Source organism: Perna viridis, chromosome 1 (assembly GCF_037379345.1).
Source record: "Perna viridis isolate PV_CMFRI_1.1 ecotype Kerala chromosome 1, ASM3737934v1, whole genome shotgun sequence".
NCBI lineage: Eukaryota > Metazoa > Mollusca > Bivalvia > Mytilida > Mytilidae > Perna > Perna viridis.
Genome location: NC_142445.1, coordinates 37,464,247 through 37,489,334, shown reverse-complemented (window position 1 = coordinate 37,489,334; position 25,088 = coordinate 37,464,247). Strand labels below are relative to the sequence as shown.

At 31.8% G+C, this 25,088-nt stretch overlaps 1 protein-coding gene and 1 long non-coding RNA gene across 9 annotated transcripts in view; one reads left to right on the top strand and one right to left on the bottom strand.

Annotated features, from left to right (window-relative positions):
- LOC148628612 (uncharacterized) overlaps window positions 1-25,088 on the bottom strand; it is a 77,250-nt gene that overhangs the window by 19,170 nt on the left and 32,992 nt on the right. For both annotated transcript variants that reach the window (XR_015924041.1, XR_015924038.1), the window contains exon 3: window positions 1,621-1,692. This is a non-coding gene — a long non-coding RNA (uncharacterized LOC148628612). The remainder of the gene's footprint in view (window positions 1-1,620; window positions 1,693-25,088) is intronic.
- The window catches only part of LOC148628613 (tetraspanin-18B-like), a 47,371-nt gene that overhangs the window by 5,963 nt on the left and 16,320 nt on the right, over window positions 1-25,088 (top strand). For 2 of the 7 annotated variants that reach the window (XR_015924033.1, XM_088591002.1), the window contains exons 2-4: window positions 3,812-3,982; window positions 11,822-11,992; window positions 18,412-18,612. Coding sequence is in view for 6 of the 7 variants with exons in the window: in XM_088591002.1 (XP_088447128.1) it covers window positions 3,812-3,982; window positions 11,822-11,992; window positions 18,412-18,612 (543 nt within the window). In the remaining variant the exon portion in view is untranslated. Of the gene's footprint in view, window positions 1-114; window positions 302-2,060; window positions 2,185-3,025; window positions 3,236-3,811; window positions 3,983-11,821; window positions 11,993-18,411; window positions 18,613-25,088 lie in introns of those variants that run through there. The other 5 variants (XM_088591008.1, XM_088591017.1, XM_088591038.1 and 2 more) reach the window with 5 other exon arrangements.

The following is a 25,088-nucleotide window of genomic DNA, read 5'->3' as shown; positions in this document are numbered from 1 at the left end:
ATTAAATAGTTCATCTTTTTTTTTCTTGTTCATGGGTTCCGCAAGATGAAAAATACGTAATGAATTCTGTCGATTAAATCGTAGTAAAAAGATGGTTCAATACAACTTTGGATGACCTTATCTAGTAGGAAGAGTGCCCTGGAATACTACAATTTTGTATTTTGGTATCGATTTAATACAGATGGAAAGATAAGTGTTCGTGCTTGAGATGGATACTGGTTCTAAATGACAGCGTAATAGATAGTGATTTTACTCGGACTTTTGCTTTGATGGATTGCTGGCTGGTCATTCATTACCTTTAGTAAGTGACTTTAATGTGATTTCTTTGAAGGACATCGTTTTTCTTACATTGTACTGTATAATTATTGAAGGTTTCATCAATTCTTACTGCAAATGTATTGATTCTGTTGATGAACATTGTTATCAAGGGACAGTCGTTGTGAAGATTACATAAATCTAAGCAGAAATATAACCAGTAATAAGCTACACTTTGTCAGCTTTGATTTTAGCCATTTGATAAGCACAGTAAGCATTGTACAGATAATAAGGTCTATTCGAGGGGTTCAATATAGGGAACGTTTTTGTGGAAGTTAAGGGCTGACCTGTTTGCAGTTAAGTGAACCAATTTTAAACTAAGAACTACTTTTATACTATTGCTCAGCTGGAAACCTTTTCTAAACAATATCATAAGCCTAAGAACAAAAGGGTCGATAGAAGTAACTAAAAACTAAGTAGACTAAGTATACATACAGCTTGCAAAATAGTGTCTTAATTATTTATAGTTGTTGAAAATTTGACCATTGTATAAAGACAAAACGAGGCCTTTTTGTATATTTGAACAATAATTCAATCCTTATGTTAAATTGCGTTAGGCGATTTAAAGGTTTCATGTTCATAGTCTTCAAACAATTACAATTTTGTATATTGTAATGCTTCGTGCTACTATTAATTAACTGGATGCTCTTGTCATAAGTTTATATAAGACTTTAGGTTTGCCAAAAAGAAATGGGAAATTGAGAATTAGTATTTATTTTGGTATTATTAAGGCATAAAAATATATTAATTTTTTCGAATAACAGTTGTCGCCCCTTCCAAATATCTAAACATTTATTTCCACGGAGCTTTGTCATATTTTGAAGCTTCCATTCTATAAGTTTTGTTCAAGGATTTTTATAGTGGACTACTATAAAAATCCTTGTTTTGTTTTATTTGTATACTAAAAAATAAAGCCAAATTAAGGAACTGGTCGTACCTGACAATATTAGCATTTTTTCTTTTTAATTTTTATTTTTACATACACGTGTTTATCTCAAAACTAGTCTCATGATAGGAAACTTACTTGCTTCTTTAAATATTAAATATCATCCCTAATCGGAGTTTAGAGTGTCAACTTTCGCTCCACAAAAAGCAGGGACTTTACATTACATTACACATTTCGTGTGTATACACTCCAGATTGGGAGGATGGATTGAAATAACTTTTTAAAAAATCTTCAGATAAACGATTGAAAATACATGTTTTTTTTTGTATGAATAACAATTAACTATTATGAGATAAGCCAATGTTATATCTTCTTGCTAAAGACTGATATGGATGTCAAAATACGTAAATATAACTTACTAGTAGTAACAGTAACTCAACATCTCAAGTTTTTGAATCCCGTGATATTGTCAGGTATTGGTATTTTCCATCCTGAAAAAAAAAGAATTCGAAAGTATTTATAATTACCTTTTTTATGTTACGACGTTCAAACTAAACTATTCATATCATATCACACCGTCGTAGAAAACATTTGAAAAAGCAATTCCGGGATTCATTTTCAAAACTCCCGCCGATCCAACTTTGTTTTTGGAATTTACTGTGACGTGATAATTTCCGGGAATTTTGTTTTCTTTTCATATATTTGTCAAATGTAAAAAAAATATTTAGAAGATTTACAAGCAGTGCTTTTGGTTGAAATCTCCGCAATTCACAACAGAAGCATAGAAAAATAATTCTCATAATAATGTAGTTGACTAACTACATCATGGTCAGAGCTTTCATCAAAACTCCTCTTGCAGACCCTTGACCCCGGTACCCCTTCCCATCCATGGATAGACATTGAAACCTTTACAAGCAGAAGAGATGTCGAAATCAGAGCACAGCTTCTATGATGCCTACAGTATCGAACCCATGTCTACGAAGGTAACGCTCAAATTCTCTTGATACGTGCTTTCAGTTTTTTTGGCCTGCTCACCTTTTTGGCTTCAGTTTTTGTGAGGGGAGTTCCATGTTGTCTGTTTTATGTTTTTGGTCAAAAGTGATAAGATTGTGTAACTTAAATATTTCTATTGTATTGCCATACATTTCCGGGGCTGCAAAATGTTGAGCATATGAAACAGTAACCCCTATCAAATCGTAAGCCAAATAGCAGAACTAATAGCCGTTATTCTTAGTATGGCGACTGTTGTGGATTGGAATGAAGACGTATTGATGAACGAGCATTTCCTTTCCATGCCAATTAAATACATTCCTATCTTGAATGTCGCTTTTGTGTTATTTAAAAAGGAGAGAGAGAAATCGTCAACCTTTAATTACTTAGTACACGACTATAACTAATAGTAAAGCAAGTCGTTGTTTTCTAGTTCGAATGATTTGTTTGAACTATATAGTGCACTGTCCCATACTTTTGCTGATGATTAATTATATATGCCCTTAGAATGGAATTATACGGAACAAAAGAAATGGTTTTAGATCGGCAAAAATATTATTTTGCATAATTACTGAAAAATTAGGTGTTGCAATTTTGTATATGTCTACCTTTAGAAAAGCATGTCTCCTTCGATAGAAACCCAGCAAATCGTAATAGAGGTTAAGAATTATTTAAATTGATAGTATTAGTATTATTTTAAAAAATGTGTTCTAGATCACATTTGTGTAATTTTCCTACGCACAGCTATTCATGGTCTAGTTTGTCAGCATTTTTCAAAATTAAAAATACCCGCGCAATAACTTTTAATCATAACAATCTCCATGACTGGAGAGTTGTCACATTTAATGATATGTACCTAGGTAAAGTTCAAAGAGACTAACTGTGGAGCTATTTTCGTTGTCGTGATTACCTTTTCTTCTTTAATCAGGAATGTTAAATGATAGAATTGTGAAACATACAAATTACGCATTTGTGGAATATTTTTGTTAATTGGTTTAATAAATTAAGTAGTTAACAGGCGTAGATATCACCTGAATTTTCCAGGTAAGTTTGTTATTTGTCATTTACTCGTCATGTAAACAAACACGTATTTTGAAGTCCAGGTTAATCCACCTGTGTATGAGTTTTGTCTGTAATTTGTTGTTTTTGTAATTTCAATGGATTGAGAAGTAAAATTTGTGAATTTTGACCAGTTTTCTTCTGCTGTTCATTCATTCGAGTTGAAATATGCATTAACTGACTAATGCATTGCAATTCAAATATTTTTTTCATTTTTGTAATGAAATGAAATACGAAATACAATCTTAATTTGTGGTTTAAACATCAAAAGTTATTCTATCCATGAAAATCTGATGAATTACAAATCTGTGATTTTGTCTTCGGGCAATGTCATTCTGGTCTCCATTTTCACCTTTATAATTCGTAACATTAGGTAATTTTACAAAACAATTCGTAATATCCTAGTACGTACATGTAGTGGCGATAAACGAAGGCTTACGAAATTGCGTAATGTTTAACTCTTTTAATTGAAAAAAAATGTGTATTTCTTATCTACGACGACTTCAAAGGGAATTTGTATTTTTTATGCTTTTTGTGTCATTTTCCAATAATTTATCGTAGGTAAAGAGGATACAAGATTCCTTACAATCTATTCGTAACGTGAGTGTCGACAGCATGGCAAATTCTTCGGCAGGAAAGGAGAAGGAGAAAAAGAGTAAACGAAAATTGAAGGATAAGGAGAAAAAAGAAGCCGTTGCCCTGCTCGGCGCGGCAGGCAGCAAACCCCCAAAGGTATGTCCATGTGGCGTGGTGTGATCATTATACCAATTAATAGCGTATAGATCCTGTTTGGAAACATATTGTCTACTTGAGTGTATATGTTGTACAATGTTTGCAGTGTTCCTACTGTTTACTCAGTTACGTAAGTTGTTAGAAAAGATATATACTTTTCGGCATTCCAACTTCAGAGGAGTGACAAGGTACAAATAGTGGGGTGTTAAGATTCCCAATTGCCGCCAGAGTAACAAATAGAAGACCAGCATGAACTAAACTGGTAGATGTAAGGTGCTTCCAAAATGGGAAAAAAGCTTACCATCCAATTATCACATTAATAGAAAAGGTGAATGTTCAAATACTAGCACTGAAGTTGTCCTGAAATGACTGATACGATTTTTGCTCTTTATCTCTGCCTTCTGACCTACGTGTATTTCACTATTTTCTTCATTTTGGTTTTGCTGAAATACATGTACATGTATATAATTCTCCTTTTCTAACTATTAATGCTTTTATGAAGCTGTCATTTTATCCATGAACTTCTAATTTTATCTATTTAGCCCCAAAACATCTTCTGACGTAATCCTTTGTTTTCGTATACTTATTTCTTGTCCATGATTTTTAGACCGTTTTTAAATGTTAAGTACAGAGTAACAATTATTTTACATGGTTCTGACAACACATCAAATGTCAAAATAAATACATTTGTACGTTTTTAGAATGTGCATTGAGCATGATATGATACATTTTATTATAAAGAAGGTCGAATAGTTACATAATGTAGCTATAAAGCTTAAACTTAGCGAATTTGTCCATTGAAGTTTACACACTTTAAGTTTTCTTGAAATATCACATTTTCAAAGTATACACTATTTATTTGGATTTCCAAGTAGACAAATTTGAGGAGGATTTAATATAATTGGTATACATGCACGAACTCACACAAAGGTGTTTGCCATTGTTATCTCATATAAACATCTATTAAAGATAACATTTAAAATTTTAAATCTGTGGGCCTTTAAAATGCAAGTTAAGTATTACCTACTGTGCACGTAACTGCTTAGATGTACTTTATATACATAGGTATTTGAAAATATATTGGTAGTAAAATCGATGCACTTAAGCTATATATGAATGCAAATAAGGTTTCTTCTGTTATCTGAATGCAAATAAACCCATAGGGATACTTAAACGAGAAGCGTTACTTCATGTTCTTCAGTTCGATTTACAAAATTATTTCCGAGTTCGCGAAAACATGTCCTTCATGTCACGAGGTCTGACCAAATGAAATGTTAGGCCTGGCCTAGGTTGTTTGACACAAAGTCCTGTGAACAGTATTACAGCAATGTTACAGAAGTCTTAATTCTGTCAGACATGGCTCCTGTACTGCCGTTCAAAGAAGCAGTACCAGCCCCCAATGGATTTGGCTTCAGATGGCTAAAATATGTTCCTGAATTTCAGCTTTTGACGATTGGATTTATTTAAATTGATTTATTAATGATAATAACTGCTACATGGCCATTTGTAAAATAAAGCATAATATAATCATTTACATTTAGATCCCAATTTGACCTCTCGTTTTCTTCATTTAGATGCGTAACATGCCGTCGGACACGTACGGCAAGGACAGACAAGCATTTGGACTATAAAACTGTTATTTTTGTACATGGTATACAAAAACCTAGATTTTACACTGATCTTTGACAAGAACCAGATACTTCAGGCAATAAGTCATTCGTGTCCTATTGGCAGGACTTGACCATTGACCGTAGATGGGAAAAGGTCAAAGAGAACACATACCATTAAGCCTCACAAATTACACTTGGACGTATACATGTACACACTATACACTTAACTCTGATTCTCTCATAAAAAATAATAACAATTATAAATGTAATATGTATCATCCTAAAATGTAATAGTAAATAATTTGGCAAGTTCTCTTAATAAGTTGGGAAAATCTTGTTCGATAAGTCAAACGTATAAATAACGACTAGAGGCCATTGATGTAGTATTATTCATGGTTACTTGACTCGAAAGTTACGAATATCTGCATAATACTTCTTATTTCACACCCAAGTCACTAGATGAAAAACAAATATATAAATATTTTGCGAAATTTGTTTATTTGTTGAACTGAAAACTTTATTCAGCACTCAGTTTCTAAATATTTAATACCGTATAAAATAATTCGGTATATTCCCAGAATGGATTTAAGCCAGTCGCAAATGACTCCACACTCTGCTTTACTTTTAGAGATGATCCTTTGCCTTACGATATATAACCACATGTGTAAGTTAAATGAAAAAAAAAATGGATTTATGATAAATGTATTGTATTATTCCACTGTCCAAGTTATATGAAAAAAAAAAACCAAATGGATTTATGATAAATGTATTGTATTATTTCACTGTCCATAATCATTCAAAGTATATTGGGTCGGAAGATAACATACCCACAACTGAAAATCGGTCTTGAACTGCAGTATTTGAGCGATACACGTAAATTAAGCTTTATCCAGAATTGATGATTTTATCTTCCTATATCCCCATATCCCAAACGAGTTAAACTATTCTATTGCGTGTATTTCTATTGTCCGTTCTAAATTGACCGGCAAATTAAGTCCTGCATCTTCAAGCAGATATATTGATAAGTGATATCAACGATGTATTTTCTGGCGATAAATCTTCTGGACCGGAACTTAATTACTGCAAAATCAATCGGACAAAAGAAGCAGCCCGGTGCCAATTTCGATAAGGTTGCGGTATTTGATCTTTTTGACACTTTACAGATTCTATATTACTGTCAGATATTACATATTCTGGAAACTCATTGCTGAATTACTCGCGTTTCTGTCTGGGATATGGTTTCAAATTAGCGCGAAGAACTTTGCTTTTCACAAGTTTTGTAACTCGAGCACGGTATTCAACTTACAAAAATGTGATGAAATCAAGGACTAATTTCATGTATACTTTATAATTAGTTTACTCGAACAACACGGCAAAATGAAACACTTGGTAACCACCATTGACTTAATTAAGACCAATTTTCTGCTTACTTTTAACCTTTCTGGAATTATTTTTGGAGGTTACTTATTATGATATAATAATTATGGACAACCAAGGATGCTTATTACAGAAGCTGACGCATGCTATGAGATGCAGATATCTCTATGGTTTAGGGGTAAGTCTGAGAAGAACCGGACAGTATCTGTCCTTGTAATAGGTGCAATTGTACTTGTCAAGTTTAACACGGTACAAACAAATGTGGGACCTGCTATTGCAAACTTTTCATTTAGTTAATGATATTTATCAATAATGCAAAACTCGAGTAGCTGTATTATTTTAAGCACTACGTATTGAAGGTCCCAGCGAATACATATACAATGTGTCTGTGGCATACACTACGTTTGGATCATAATTGTTGAGTATTACTACATGTACATGTAATGCTAGGGGTTGGTTGACAAGCTCTTTTTCTAACATGATGCTATCCTGACATTCTTACGTTCTAAGAGTAGAGAAGATTTCACTGAAGCGGTCAACGTGTTGGATGAGTTACGATGGTATTTCATGTCATAATTTAAATTTATCTGTCGGAAGAGTAAATTTGACCAAAATTTCCATGTGGGGAACAAGAAAACCCACAATTCCATAAAAAACAACCAATAAATATTCCAATGTAATTAAATTCATTAGCTCCACGATATTACGTCGTCTTGAAACTGTGGGATGGAGAGACTCTGGCAATCATGTTTGTGTCGCATTCGTTAAAATATTTGTGGGAAATTGAAATCGATAAGATGATTGCTGCAAGAACACTAGGATAATGTGCTCCAGCAAAAATGAGCTCTGGAATTTACACCATAGAGACACGCCGAGAGCAGGTACAGTTTCCTTTTGTTTGAACAAAAAAACAGATGTAAGACGTCGTTCATTTATAGTTAATATATACGAAAATTTAATTTTTAATGTTTTAAATTGACCATCAGCAGAATTCCATTGATGTTGTAGCAGTAAAAACTCCCATGATTTTTTTTACAACTTCCCGATGATCTAAATTAAGCATCACCGGAAATGCAGATTTCAGTGTTTTTGCTCAAGTCATAATTGCACACTCAATGAGGGGATCTCATATATGTTGAACCCAGTTTTAGACATAGAATCGTCGACATCCGTTTTTTTTTTCAGGAGCAATCAGTTTTATGTTTCAAAAAATCAACCAATCGATGAAGGCCTCCTCTTTGAAATATTGTTGCAAGAAATATAGGAGGTTGGATATATTTATCTGGTATAAAATTGTTAAACCTTGTTTAACTCTATAAAAGTTGATTTATGGTTGAAGTTTTTTGAAGCATCATACTCCTTAGGAAAACAGTCACTATAGTTTTCATTTCCTTGCATTTAAAACCGGGAAAAGACGCCATTTTTGTCGACGTCTCGTGTATGAGAATATTGCAGTTCCGTAGGTTTTGCGAAACGTAATGAAATACATGTAGCTGCTGTAAAAAAAGAACGGATGTGGTGAAACGTAATAAATGCAACAAGATTAAGCATAAATACAAAACAATAAATACTTTCAGAGAGAACCAGAAGGTCTCCAACCTTTAAGTAAGCTCTGAAAGGCCCCGACAACAGAAGTAATAAAATCCACGGTAACAGAACGATGACAATTCTTCAAAATCAAATTATAAAGTTATATAACGACACGGACACATTAATTACCAACATCATTTGACCATAGAGAGGCGCATGGAATCTGCGGTTTGATAAGGCCTTAACCAATCCCTTTAATGTATGGTGAAAAAACGAATTGAAAAGTAGATGCGTTTTGGCTGTTGTAATACATTTATTGAAACTTTATACATCGAGTGCAGCATCTATCTAGTCTTTTTCACGACTGGATTAAAAACTTGCATACTACAACTTCATTTGTTTCCTGATTGTAGCCACAACCAACCTCAACCCCTTTTAAAAGTACAGGTAGATGGTGTGGTTGTGGTGACAACTGTAGGAGAAGTCCACTTATGGTCGTATGTTGTTTTTTCCGGATTTCCTTGCTAGTCACAACATACGGAATTCGACTGAAATCGGTCAATTGCAACCTATCCTTTTTGATGGATTGATTAGGTTGATAAAACGGATTAAACTGATGAAACATTCTATAATATTAAGAACAAATATTGAGTTTTTCGAAAAATGAAAGTCAACGAACCCCTATGCAGACCTTCGACTTGATTGTGAATGACGTGACCAACAATAGCCAATGCCAGACATTTGTTAAAAATCGCGTGTTCTCCCTCACACCCATGCACCACGAGAGGTCTGTGCCTTTTATAATATAGAACAAGCATTTTGTGCTAAGTATCAGTGGTAGAAACCGCGACGAATCGAGGTTCGTGGATCAAGTACCGTAAGGTTGTGATGATTTCTATTTTATTTTAGATGCTTTGTAGAACAAAAATAAAATTTAATACGTGTTCTATTGGTTCTTTGGTCTATTAAATGAAACTCAATAAACACTGCTGTTGGTCATTATGCTGCCTCATGCCAATGTTTATGTAAGAGCTCACACGTACATGTTATGCATTCTCTAGTCGTTATTAAAACAATAAGCTTGATTACATGTAGTTGTTGTCATGGTGTGAGGGCTTCCAGTTTACACTTCAGCATACATTTTCTAGGACATATCTGTCTGTAATGTATCAGGTAGGAAAGTTACGATGTTGGATTCTTGAAGCAATCTTTGGAGGAAGTGTCTAACCATCTATTCATATTAATGTTTTGTTTACAAACATGTGACTTTCAAAACAATTTTTTCATGGAAGTTTCTCATTTGTACAAGACAAAATTCAATCGAGATCAAGCTAGGCTACAAGGTTAAGCTTATGAATGGTACTTGAGAAGCATTAAAAGTAGTCAGGTCATTATAATTTACATATATAATCTTATTAAGTTATAAAAGGTGTGTGACCGACCTACCACAAATTTAAAACGACAAAATTACAATACACGTTTAACACTTGGTGGATTTCGTAATACCGATCAGGTTTTACGTATTTGACCATACATATAAAACTCCCAATGTTTATTGAGAAACCACATTTATAACTTTGTAGTGATATATATTACAGAGTTAATAGAAACCTATAAATGCATTCGGTAATGTAAATTTTTATGAGTTAGCTATAATGTATATTACTGGTTGTATGGATTTGATCCACCCACTAGTGCTGTCAGTGTGAACGTGAGAACGTCTTAAAAAGTAGATTTTGTAGGTCTTTTGAAGGATGGAAATAAATTAAGATCGATTTAGGTTCATTGAATATATGTATAGAAGACTTTTGCTATAAGCATGACATTACATGCAACTCGTCAACTACCGAAGTACACTTTCATATGATTGAAGTACATTTGTAGTACATTTCTCTTTTACCACAAATGTTGATAAACAATTTCAGGATTATGCTTAATCAGAGAACATGTAATGGTTTTGAAAACATTTACTTGCACTTTTGCAGCTTTTCACAATCTATTAAGACAGTCATTTTTACAAGCAGTGACGGACACAGAGGATGACTGGGATTGGAATGCCACTTTTGTTCGAAAATTTTGTTAACATTGTGCAGGATTTCAGCAAAAATAAGTAAAGAATGTCATACAATAACCTCCTTTTTAAATTAATTTCAGGATTGGACCCCCTTTTATGCATTTCTGGAACCTCCCCTGAACAGATCCTTGAAGATTTTGAGTGGATAAATAATTGGTCTCTAGCTTACCCAACTGCGTTTTAAGTCAAGTGAATCACTCTTGCAACTGCACTGACCGCCAAAAAAAATCTAAGCTTTATATCTACACAGCCTCTTGCTTGTATTGTAATGCTGACATAATTAGTTGCTTTTTTTTTGCTATGTTAATTATTATTGTGATTCATTATTTTTTTTTGCTGTGCTTCCTTTCCAATCAAGGACAGTCTTATGTAAAGAATTGTTCTTTATAATGTTATCATTGATAATCTAATATTGTGTACATATACTAAAACAAGCTATGAAGATTTTAATGCAGGGGTCTGAAATAAATGCAATGAGACTTGTAATTCGATTAAGGTTAGGTAATTTAACCAAACCATGATATATTTTTTGGCAATGTTTCTATTGACCATTGTATGTAGAGTCATTTATTTATTGATGATGTATGCTTCCTAATGTTTATTAATATATTTTATTCCAATTAATCCGATAAATTGTTTGGGGGTAGATGAATAATGGTTTTTACATTGAATTGTTTATTTTGCAGGCTTGAACAATGTATTTTGAATGACTAAAATAAATTTAATTCATATTTAAAAAAACAAGTATATCTATGAACTGTGAACAGTTTTGTAATTTTCAGTAGGAGTCTTTATAAATATCAGGCAGGAGGTGATTCATTTACATCAAAAACTCACAAGATTCACTTTCATATCTAAATGGGAAACAGTTACAGTCCATGCAAACATTCTTAGTTTGTCATTTCTTTGTAGCATTTATGGGGTAAAAAATATAGATTTCATATAAAACAAGCACATTACAAAAGGTTCTGGCTTTGTTTGATTAAGGTTGGAAGATAAATTTTTGGTTTTCTCCAAAAGTAAAGTAAAAAATACACTTGGTGTTTGTCTATGAAAAAAAGCATCGTTTGTAAGATTTTTCTACACCTTCTATCATCTATGCCATTGGTCGTGTCTGAATTTTACATGGATTGGTATATATTGTATTTAAAAGAAAAGAAATGGATAAGTTTTATCAGCCTTCCTCCATAATTAGTGATTCCTTTAAACTAAGACCTATGTCACTTATGCTTTTTTTTTAATTTTCAGCCATTAAAACATAAGAGGGCAAATTCTATGGACTTGAACCATCGGGATGATGGTTACCTGAAACACAAAGACCCTCGGCTGTACCGACGACAGTCCACTACAGTTGAGATACAGACACCATGTTTCAAATGTCTGAGGAGTGCTTTGCACTGCTACAATATTGTTGTACTTGTAAGTGTTTTTATAGATCAGTGGTCCTTTTTGCAAAATTTCGTAAGTGTAAAATTAGACGTAAGTTATAATGTCATAATAGATCAAAGTATTGTGATGTCATATCTTATGATTAATTTTACCCTTATAATTTTTTTGTGAACAGGGATGCAGCAGTTGAAAGGGGAACATGTCAGTTGTTCAATTTTTCTTCCTTTGTGTTGCAAATAAAGATTTGTTTATATCCATTCACTTTGAACTTCTGAACAGAACTTCATGAAACTTGTACACACTGAATCCTTCAAATTGTACTTTGGGGTATTAGATATGTGTAAGATGCATTTCAAAGCTGCATTTTATACTTGTATAATAAATATAATAGGATGTACAACTACAATCAATCAATCAATCAATCAGTGTTATACATCATCAAATTGTATGGTCTCTGTGAAGAGTTCAAGCATGGGCAATATTTTATGGGCAAGAGCTCACAGTAAATCTAAGTCTAACAATATTAACTTTAACATGAGATTGGTAGTCACACAGGTTAAATGAGAACCTGAAATCAATCTGCCTTGTTGGGTAGAATTTATACAAGCTTACTTTTTTCAATTAGAATATTTCCAATTCTCTATAAAGAATTTCTACATACTTGCTCATTCTGTTCACACTATAAGATTGAAAGGAGGATTAGTAAATTAGACCTTGCTGTGACTCTTTTGAGGCAAAAATGTCTACACAATAATGAAGTTTTCTAAGTTTAAAAAGAGAGCTAAGAATTTAAAAGCTTATCACTGCATGAAGTATCGACTTTAAATAGTTGTCCCATAAGTTGTAAGTAGGACATCACGCCTCTTTTCTTTCATTTCTTTTTTCATTCATAAGTTCATGAATAGATTGAAATATAAATAAATTTGTTGTAAGTATAAAATCAATGAAATGCACAAATTAAAAAAAAAGTTGAGATGTTCTTTATCTGTAATGTAAAACAGTTCTATATTTAAAATAGTGTAAAATATTTGAGCTAAGCTATTGGATCTAGCTGTCAAACACCAGTAATTTTAAAATGTTACGAGGAAACACTTCTTAGTGAACTTGTGTCTATAGAAGTCAATAAATGTATGATATAAAGGTGGAAAGCCCATTAAATTGATTTTAATTAGAACATTTAACCATTAAATTACTTTAAATACAATTTTATAGGTGAAAAAAGTCACTGAACCAGCTCATACTTGTAATATAGTTAGTGTTGGTACTTTTCTATCTGGTTTTAATCAGTAGTTACTTTTGAAATTTCAATTTAAATTTCATCACACTGTTTAAGCTTAAAACATATAAATAAGGAAAATCCAGATGATATCAGTTTATTTATTGTGTGACAAAACTAAAGAATGTGGACCTTTATCAAATCGGATATCACATGCATTGTTGTGAAGATTTGAATACCTAAGTCGCCAAATTGGAAGATTTGGACTTTAAACCTAATTTAGGGTTGTTTTTCACCCTTTTTTGCCTAATAATAACAACAATTTGATTAATAATGGGTCCAGGACAACCCAATCAGTTGACTTAAGAAATCTAAGTGACATGAAACCTTGAAAAAAACAAATTAGATATTGAAGTAGGAATTGTTGACCTGAGTTTGTTGACCAGTGATAAATTAACCCTATAATTGAAATGAACTTTGACTGTAAATGGTATAACTTTACCATTGCAACAATTTTCATAATCCTAAAAACATATCTTTGGGTTTGTTTGTTTAACATTTACTTTTCAAGACTTGGTTCTTCTCAAATATATTTAAATCAAAGACTGAAGTCTTCAAAGTCGCTAATCATCAAATATTCTTTGCCACTGATTTTGGCTTGCTTTCAACATCTGAAATGGCATGAATGTGAAATGCTCTAAAATTGGGTGACTCTTCCTGGAATCTTGGTTCCCTTAATATGATTACTCTTCTGTAACTGTGATGACCCAAATATTTTTCAATCAAAACAACTGGTTACCAGAAAATGTGGATAATTATGTGGAGTAGTATTATATTATTAATCAAATCATATGTGAATGTAAGGTGCTGAAATTTCAAGTGTTAATAGTTGCTAACAATATTAGCAACTTAAAAGGTATATTTGACTCAACTGTAAATTGTGTTCCTTTCCTCACAGTTTGATTTTATACAGGGGTGGACCCAGAGATTTTGAAAGGGGTCTTCCTGAGGGGTTTCAGAAGAAGTAGGCTCCAGGTTATTTGCTAATTTTTGCCCAAAGTTTTGCACACAATTATGAAAAAAAATTTTAAAAATGGTGGAGGGGAGGGTTCCTACCCTGATCCACCACTGTATTAGACAGCACTATTAACTTCGATCTTTTCAAGAGTTTAATGATGAAGCTACAAGCCTCATAATATGTTATAAGACTGTGCTAATGAATGAGCCAAATTTAAGGTCTAATCCAGTTATACATTGCAAAAAGCATATCATAAAGATTGAATGTGCTTTAAAAACTGGGAAAAAATAAGGATTTCTTAAAATCTAAAAAAGTAATATTTCTCTTTGTTAGGCCAATGCTCTATATCATATACTTCTGTAATGTTAAAATATCTTTCCTAAAACACTGACTTAAACATGTACTTTGTCATATGTAATAAATGGCCTTAGGTTGTCCACCTGCCTGCGGCTTTTGATAGTACATTCATTTACACATGATAAAATCTACCTGAAATTACAGGTAGACAAAATAGGTCAAAATTTGTTTGCCTGTAGGTCAAATTTTATGAATTTGTTGTTTTCAACTGTATAATTCCATGACTTTTTGATTTATAATACCTTTCATGTTTAAAGCAATTTTTACTGTTCTTCTTGGAGTTTTATATTTAGAAGCACATACCAAAATCACATTTGTGTCCATTTTTGTTGCAATTTTTATCAGAAAGACAATATATCTATGGAGTTGTAAAGGTGTTATTCCCTCTAGTGACAGTTACATTTTTATCATAATTTATAATTTAACGATGAGATGTACGATTTCCATTTTTAAATTTAAATGACCTTTATTTGCCCTTGTTTTGAATAAGATTTTTAAAATTCTGAAAGTCAAACTTTTATCTTATTATGATAATGTGTGTAAAACTTTGAAACAATTCTCTTGTTCAGGCTAAACTATATTTATTCTATGTGTTTGTTTTTTCGTATTACATGTAAATCTTATTGATGTGAGGAATTATAGGTTTTGTGTTCAGACAAGTACAAAGGTCAAGCCAGATTTGGTGTTGAAATTTAATCATGCTTAAAGAGATTGACCTGTGGTAAGGGAAATAACTTTTGAAATCAGTTATATATTTGTGTTATATCAAGCTTTCATTTGAGACAGAATAAAATCAGTCCAAGTTACTTTGATGCTTGCATGTACATGAGATTGATGTAAAATGCTGAATACAAAGGTTATTTGTAGGAGTTGTGTCCCTTACCCTAGGTCTACCTCCTTTAGACGCTTCTGTTAGGAATAGAAAGCTCATCTTGATGATTTTTCTTGTTCTTTATTGGCAATAGAAATTACCATGTCAAGATTCAACTTGAAAAAGTTAGCATTTGAAATGAACATGCATTGTTTGAAATTGTTCTTCCTGCTTAATTATGAACATTATAAAAAGGGCTACTACACAGAAAATTATAATTATATAAAATAAAATTTTGTAACGCTAAAAACAAGCTCATCATGGGTACTAAGAACTAAATAGCTTTTAAAAGCTAAGCTGATATTTCATCTTTGTTTAGGAATTGCAAGGATATCCTTTTGGCTTCAAGCAATCATTTTACAACTCAGGACCAGTAATTTTTAATTTCCAGAAAAATATCCAAGTTATGTATTGTCTGTATAAACTCATGGAATATTTCAAAATGATTTTGTCTGGCCTCAATGTATTTTAAAAAATTATTTTTGGATTGTAATTATATGAATAATTAGTCGATATCATGAAACCTACCTTTGTTTTAAAACTGAAACTGTTAACAAGTTTATCATAGAATATAGTAATTGGGTGTATTACAAACACAAATTAAGATTATGAATTTGATAAGAATTTTTTTGTAAGAATGGTTCAGAACAAATGAAAATAGATTTTTTTTTAAAAATCAATAGATATACTAATAGTATAATAAAAGCAGTATAGCCAGTTAAGTTTAGGATTTCCGTCCAAGATTTTTTTTGTCTAAAAGGTAATTTAAATGCAATTTAATCCATGTGTTTTGCTATGGTATATTCAAAATAGAATTTTATTTGGTTAATAAACAAGTAAGAACAAAATCTTCGTTCACAAACTTGGTACCTACTTTTTACATGCATGTGCATTTTGGTTTATTTCTACCTTTGATGTTCTTAGCCTTTCACAAACAACATGCAGTCTTTTTCCAGTGATTTGTTTTTGACAATTTCATATGAAGGAAAGTAACTCTCATACAAGATAGACTGGTTCACTGTCTTATATAAGAGCTGCAGAAAAAATAACATTTTTTTTAACTGCCCAATTTGAACTTTGGTAATTACTTGGTGCTGTTTTTGATTTTTTTTACCAAGATTGAGGTGGTTCTATTTTCTTTGGCAAAAATGATAACTTTTTCTTGGTTAGACTCCTAACTCTTTTAACTTTTGGATCTGCCCCTGCTTGCAAATCTCCCAAATTACCACAGCTAGTTAATAACTTTCTAGGTTTGAGATCAGTGTTTATCATAGAGATGTTGGGCTCCCATAGATTTCTAGATGAACACACAGAAGAAGAGACTTAAATGAACATGAGAGCAGATAGGGTTTCATAAAAATCATATTTACTTTTATGTAATGTAAAGATGTTAATGTACCTTATAACAGCCATCTGTCATTCTTTCTCTCCTGACTTATAAGGTTTAGGTTCATGAACCGAAAACAAGTTTAAAAAAGCTCTTTCTGGCATTAACGTTAGCTTGGTAGGTATAAACTAGGATGTATGTCAGATGGGGTCATATGTTACTTCAACTAATGTCTATTTTGACATTTATATATTTGTACATCCAAATGTTACCCACAAATATATACGTACACATGTTCAGACTTTTAATGTTTTGTAAAACCTCATGTCCATGTACATTTTACAAGGCTGTATGCATAAAAAATTATCAATGGGAATTATTTTTGTTTTTTCTTCAAGATCTATTCTTTTCATGTCACTTATTATAATAGGATGGAGAGTCAAGAACTTTTTAACAGAACTGTTCCAATAACATTAACATATTCATTAAAAATTGGTCAAACAGATGTATAAACCTTTGTTACCCATAGCAGTAAGTCTCTTATAATCCTCATTTGAAATAAAAGAGTCATAGTATACATGTAATTATGTACTTTTATAAAAAAAAAATATGATGCCTAAAATTTTATCATTAACTGGGAGAGTGAAATGTACCCTGAGTGTTTTTGAAATTTAACACAAGCTCGACAGCCATGACTAATGAAAAAAGATTTGCAGGTAATATGCCAATGATTACTATAAAAGTTCAATAAAATTTTTAGCTTGGGCTTGTTGTTAGAAATTTATGAGGCAAAGACTGGGAATGTGAAAGTAATATGATGATTTTTATGTATTTTCTTAAGTACTTTGCAAGCAATTTAGCCAGCTGGGTATCTTACTTCTGCAATACAAAGTCTTGAATAACAGCTATAACTGAAAAAGCTGTCATATCATTTGTAGCCCAATGCAAACTATTTGTATGGTTGAACCATACCCTATACATCTGTTTAAATGTATACTAATTGTTTTATAGGATCATTATAAACAAATTCATGCGTACCATACAATAAAACCTGTCTAAACCAAACCCCTTCGAGACTTAAAATTTGTTTCGTTGACGAACACTGGGCTTTTAAAGAATAACAGGGATTTTAAAGGGCTGTGAAATCTTTGAGATCTTTCATGCTGGAACAATATAAGTAGAAAAAATAGATGGGTAAGTGTGCTTGTATTTGAGCTTTTAGCATTAGAAATTTTTGGCGGGAAAAGGATTTCTCTAGATTTTCCACAGGTTTTGTCTTAGTAGGTCTTATCTATTAAAAACACTAAATAATAACAAGGATTTCATAAAAATTTCCTAAATAACATTTTAAGGTGCATTTGATGAAAACATGACAGGGAAGATGGGGGTCACTGGGCAAAAAATAATAATGCTATGAAATGTATAAAACCAGAGGAGTACGAAAATCCGACAATAAAGGCAGAACATGACCAGGGAACATCCTTAAAGAAGATGCTTGGTTTACACAGGGTCAAAATATATTTGTATTGATATAAAAGGACTTCCGAAGGAATCATCCAGATTATTCAGGGTTTGGTTTAGGCAGGTTTCGCTGTATATACTTGAAATTTCAGATTACATTCACATTGGATTTAAATTGTGTATTTTTTTCCTTTTGCAGATTATGGGATGTGGAGCTCTTGCTGTAGGCGTGTGGTTATTAGTGACAGACTTTAGTGCACGAGAAGTGTCAATCATGATAGACTCAAATTATTTCGAAATTGGAACATATTTAATTTTAGGAGGTGGTGGACTAATAGCGTTATTAGCATTCTGTGGTTGCTGTGGGACTATGAGAGAAGACAAATGTATATTGGGTTTTGTAAGTGTCACAATGAAAAAGTTATTCTTTCTTGCTATTTTTAGTATTTATCTGATAAGTTTATTCTAAAATATGTTTCATCTCATTTTTTTTAGATTATGCATCACAAACTCTTGCCATTAAGTGCAATGGTAGTGAGGAGAGAAATTTTCTTGAAAATTTGCTATAATCTTTTCATTTAGATTGTAGCTCATGTTAAGCAGATTTTTGCAGTTTAAGTATTAATCCTCAGATTTGACCTCTGAGACCAAAAAGTCAATGATTTATATTGGTTTGTTAAGATTTTCAACTTAATGTCAAGTAATCCTCTCTCTGGTACATAAAAAATCAATTGGATGTTGTGTTTTGTAATCAACATTTATCAATTTTAACAGAAAAAAAAAAAAAAAAAACTGGGAAAGAAAAAAAAATCTGATACTGACTAACAAAATGAACTAGGATATAAATTCATCTATCAACCTTGTTTCTTGGTCTGTAACACACACCTTTATGTGATAAGAAAGCAGTTTTGAATTGTCAAAGCAACCATCACATCAGAAAAGAATTAATTCATAGAGACAAAAAGTTATCTTCCTGTGAGAAGAACCTATCTGACATGGCAAAATTTGTACTGCACTGAAATTTTAAACTTTAAACTTGTTTTACCACAAGATCTGAGTAAATAGGATGTTTAAAAGGAAATAATCAGACTACACCTAGTGAGGTGCTCAGTGATATAATGGTATGTCAGTTTCTCTGTGAAAACTTTTATTTCCTTTTTGATGTATCTTACTAACATCTCAGTTGGCAGCTATATCTTTCATAGTAGGGTCCTATTCGTGAATGAACTCGATCTTTTGTGTTCTAAGCGACATCTCATAATTATATTCATGGGGCATGACTTTCGGACTGTTTTTCTAAATTTAAAAAAATAATGATATAGGGGTCAAAAAGTTAAAGAGATGCATGAAGCCACATCTGCATTGTTTAAGATTACAGGATTAATTTTATTTGGAAAATGACTTTTTTTTCTTCAGAAATTAAAAAAATTAGAAAATGACAGGTTTAAAAGCTAAGATACTGTTTTCTTTGAAATGTTATGTTATTTCAGGTAAAAGGTGTCACTTTTACAAAATTTACTTCTATTACATAAATTTTGAATGAGTCAATAGATATAAAAAAGTTAGTTTTCTATTTTGCTGAACCAGTATATCGGGTCTTTTTAAGGACAGTCTTAGGGTATTGGCCATTTTATGATACCCTTCTTTATAATTGACAGGTGTATGTCCAGTGTTGTTTCAATATGATAACTTTAGAACCAATCTCAGGTTTTTTCCTAACTTTGCACAATGTCTGTTACTATAAATGCTAGATTGAACACTTCTCATTCTTAGATGATTTGAAAAATTTTATAAAAACAAAGTAAGGATAGTTTTAACACAATCTCATTTTTTGTTGTCCAGTTTTTCTAACTTTTGCCATCCCCCCTTTTTATGGTATTAATTTTTGACATGCTTTGTTTTGATGGGTATCATTTAATGCCTCATTAAATACCTTATTTTTATGATATTTTATGGCTTATCTTTGATTTTATGAGTCAGTGCTGTAGCAGACATGATCATGTGTTGAGATTTTCCAAAGAACTCAAAATTTCCTGAAATTTAGGATCAGGCTTAAATTTGATTGGTCAATTTTGGTGGTGATGAGAAATTTAATATGGTATCATAGATTGGCTCTTGCGCTGAAAATTTTCAAAGTATATGTACCAAACTAACAGTTTAGGAAAGAAAATTCTGGTAAAAATGGAAAAAAAATCTGTCAAATATCTTCTTGGTTAGACAAGGGTCATCATCTTTCTACTTATTACTTTCAAATGAAGAGGAGTGGGCAGATTTTGACCCTCAGCTAATGAAGGTGGTTCAACGTTGGTTTACTAATCCAATCCTGTCGTATGTAGCTAATACTAGCTATGAATATCTTCATTCTATAATGATAGAACTATCAGACTTATAATCTACTCTCTGAATAATTGATATGATAACTCCTGCTGCTAATAATAGTCCTTTATGAATTTTTTATGAGCTTAAATATAATTCCTAATGTTTGGTTTGATGTTAGAGCATTTGGTTAATACAGTGTGCTGAAAGAATTCTGTCTAAAGGATTAAAAAATTGCCCATTAACCAGGGCCATTTCACCGATGCTTCAAAATGGAACAAAAACCTCCATGCCATGTCTTTTATGGCACAGAAAAACAAATGGATAACCTTAACGTTATCATTATATGGATTCAACTGCAGTTTTGTTCCCACCTTTTTTTCTCCTTTTTCAGTACATTCATTATTTGCCAATTTAAGCTTACCTACACATGTGTCTTACTAAAAAGTATAATAAGGGCAAACTAATCATATTTCAAAATGCGACTAGGGCAAAGTTTAAATTTGAGTTTGTTTTCCCTTACCCTACCAACCCAAAAAAGTTTATTGCTATTTTTTAACAATTTTTTTCATTCAATTTTCAAAGCTACATTTTTCACTTCTTTGATCATGGTTTGTACAGAATTAGATGAACTTTGTGGGGAAAAAAGTATTTTCCCTACCTAGCAGTGCATACCCAAAGCCAGGAGGTAGGGTAGGATAAGGGGATACAAACATTATTTAAAGTGTGGACCTACCAGTTATGAAAGTTTAATTGTTTCAAAGATGTGCAGTTAAACCTGCTTAAACTGAACCCTTTTTTTACCTTAGAATTAGTACAGTTTAGACAGGTGTTTGGTTTACCCAAGTTCAAAATGAGTTTAAATTTGTATAAAGGGACCTAAAATAAGTGTTGTTTATACAGGTGGTGTGATTAGTCAGGTTTTGGTTAAGACAGGTTTCACTGTGCTGCAATTGAATTGCAGTCCGTAGAAAGTTTGAAAAGTATGGTGTTATGAATTAAAATGCTGAAGAATAAATTGTTTATACTGTCTATCACGTTACGTCTGTAGTAAGTTATTAACCATTAGAAATCAGTAGCTAAAAGACATTATTGTAAAAAAAAATCTTTCAATTGAATTTTCGTCAGATAAAAATTATGACTAATTTGTAAACGTAACATTTGGATGTGATTTTCTATAAATCTTAAACGCCTTGATGTTTTAGTTTGATGCGTAATTTGCAATCCAACATAGCATGTCTTGTTTTGCTGTGTTTCCAAATATAAAAACCAATTTAAGTTGTGGCAGAGAAATTTCAGTATTGATCCAAAGTATTGATTCTTTACACCACTGAACTGCTGATTTTTTCTGCTCACTGACAAGTACCAGGTAGAAATGCTTCAAATTACATTATTGAATTTTTGCCTTTTGAATATATTTATAGAGTTAAGTCTCTAATAACGATATATAGACTTCCTATTTTAAACTTGTATCCTTTGTACTTGCAAACCATGTCTAGTAGCACACGTAAAGTATTAATCATTTGGCTATAGATTTTTGCTCACAGTTTCTTTCGATTGTTGGCTTAATTTGTACTATTCTCTTTAATGTTGACTTTTATTTTTATAGGGCACAATAGGGGTAACCTTTTTGGAATTATGTAGGCGAAGAATATGACTTTAAGGTCAGATATTTCTTAGCAAGTAGAGTTTTATTTTTACAAAAAGGTTTGCTTTATCAATTTTTCAGCTGCATTCAAATTTACTCGCATTTTCTATGAAGATGCTATTACATGAATGTGATTTATGTGATAATTACATTTACTTTTTTAGAACTTTTATTAATTAATGTAATTAGTAAAATTCGTTGTTAGGTTCATTAATTAGGTTGGAGTTTCTTTGACCATCAATGCTTTCAACAGAAACTTAAGTATTTATTTCTGAAATCTGGGTTTGGCCTTTGCCTGAAACCTAAATGGTTGGTTATTATTTCTGCTGCTTCCCAGATTTGATGAAGTCAAATATTTGAGCTTGATAAAAACTTTTTAATTGGTACATTGTACTGTACTCTACAGATCGAAAGTTAAATGTCCACTTTTACCAAGATTTTTTTTTATCATGAATAAATCCGTTTTTTTTTAATCCAGTTTTTCACTTGTAATGTTCAAAATAACAACACTGAGAGATACTGCCATGATTGTATATTCTGTGAAGCCAGAATTCTAGAAAACTGTTGACAGTTGTTCTATTGAAACTTTTTGTTATTCTACAAGAGATGAAATAGTTCATCGTAAGCACGTTCGTTTTTGATTAATAATGGATTAAAAGAGATCCAAGGTTCTTAAAAATTTTGACATCAAATATTTCTACTTACATGCATTCTTAAAGTACTTATAATAGAACATCATAATATACAAAGAATTCACTTTTAATCTTATAATTAATAGTTTTGTTTACATTTTCATAATGGTAGTAAGAGCTGAGCCATTCAGTACAAGTTTTTTTTTCTTTGTTGGAGGCTTGATGTTGACATATAGTACAAGTGTATTGTTCGGTCAGAAAAGAGGAGGATTGGGGGTAGATATTGTCAAATTGGGCTGAGAATCTCGCTGTTCATCCAAATATTTTTTTATCTAATCAAATTTAATTAGTTTGAAGGTTTTTTTTAATTCATTCAAGCATCAAAAGTTTCAACTGTATAAATATATCAGTTATTGTCTTACAATGTATGTCTAGAATATCCATCGGACATTTGTGTCTCAAGATCATTAAAAAATCATAGACACTTACAAAAGTTGCAATCAACATTATATTCTAATGTTTGATATCCTCCTGATAAAATGGTGACACCTGTCTAAAGAAAACCCTTAATAAACCAGTAACCTGTCTAAATCAGACATCTTCTGAAGACCTTTCATATTAGTTACAATGCATACCCTGAATAAACCAGTAACCTGTCTAAATCAGTCATCTTCTGAAGACTTTTCATATTAGTTACAATGCATACCCTGAATAAATCAGTTACCTGTCTAAATCAGATATCTTCTGAAGACCTTTCATTACAATGTAAAATGTCTGGACTGAACAAATCATTCACCCCCAAAGGTGTTCAGTTAAAGCAGGTTCCACTGTACTTCCCCATTAAACCCATGGAGTAAAAGCTAGTGTGGAAAGATCAATACCCTGCCTTAAAGCCTAAAAATCTGAGAGCTTATTGATTACAAACTTTGTTTTTAATCTAATGAAGAGAAGCAACCTACATGAGATCTGCATTCTGTATAAACATGGGGATCTTGACATAAATATGGTAATATACAGCTCGGCAAGCGATGGAAGATTTCCAATTTCTCCTTACTTATTCAGTATAAATCAAGAAACTGTTTCCTTTATTGATAGACATAAATGTGTAGATCTAATATTTGAACAATGATTGCTTATGTTAAAAATGATAAAAGATATAAAGACTGATAGATGTAGCTTGTCCGCAGAGAGATCTTAAATTGTATTAGCCAATAATGTTTTGGGTCTTCATAGGCATTAAGTACCACTCTGTGTAAGAATCAGGCAGTATGTGGCACTTCATTATTATCAATGTGTTCTTTTTTGTTTCAAATACACATAGACAACTGAAATGCAATTAGAATTTATCTTGAAGCACATGTAACACAGATATTTTTTGACTGCTTATATAGGGAAAAAGTGCAGGAAATTTTCATAGTGCATTTCAACTCAAGTTGACCTATCAATATCTTGAAAAAGCAAACTTATGAACACTTTGATTGTTATTTCTGGAAGTTATGAGGTATAAATTATTGGATAATGCAATAAAATCTCTGCATTTTTTTCTTAATGTGCCACACCTTATACAGATTTTGCCTGATTCTTTGACAGAGAAGTACTTGTATCAGACCAAATAATTTATCTGTATCATGATTCATCTTATTTATGCCTGAGATAGGTACATTTTTTGGAACATAGGATTGACTTTTCTTTAAATTTTAGGACTGAGAACTGAGTATTATATTGTATCCTGGTTTTATTGAAATATAAAAGAAATCTAAATGATAAAATTCTTTGGTTTCATTTGATATCTTGAAGAATTTGAATAAATTTTTTTTATCAACTCACAATGTGGCATGTGCATTGATTAGATGTAAATTTAAATTGCTGAGTATCTTGTTTCAGAATACTTGTAATATACATGTGTTACATGTAGTAAGATCATGTGTACTCCTTATTTGTTAGTTGTGCTAATATTAAGTGTCGGTCTCTGTAAGAATTAGGCAGTGGGTGAAACATGGTATGGTAAAACTCACCATTTTGCAAGTTTAAATTGACTATTTGCACCATCATAATCAAGGGAAAAAGAAAATTTCCATATTATTTTGGTAAATTGACATAAAATTTCATTGAAATGCAATATAAATGAACATTTCTAAGGCAAATAACACAGTCAAAACCTCATTTCTCTAACATATTCTATTGAAATATTTCTGAGCAGTTCCAGTGAAGCACAGATCAAATAATGGTCTTTTCGAATATAGAAAGAATCGTAAAATGGAACTATATTTTCAGACTGGT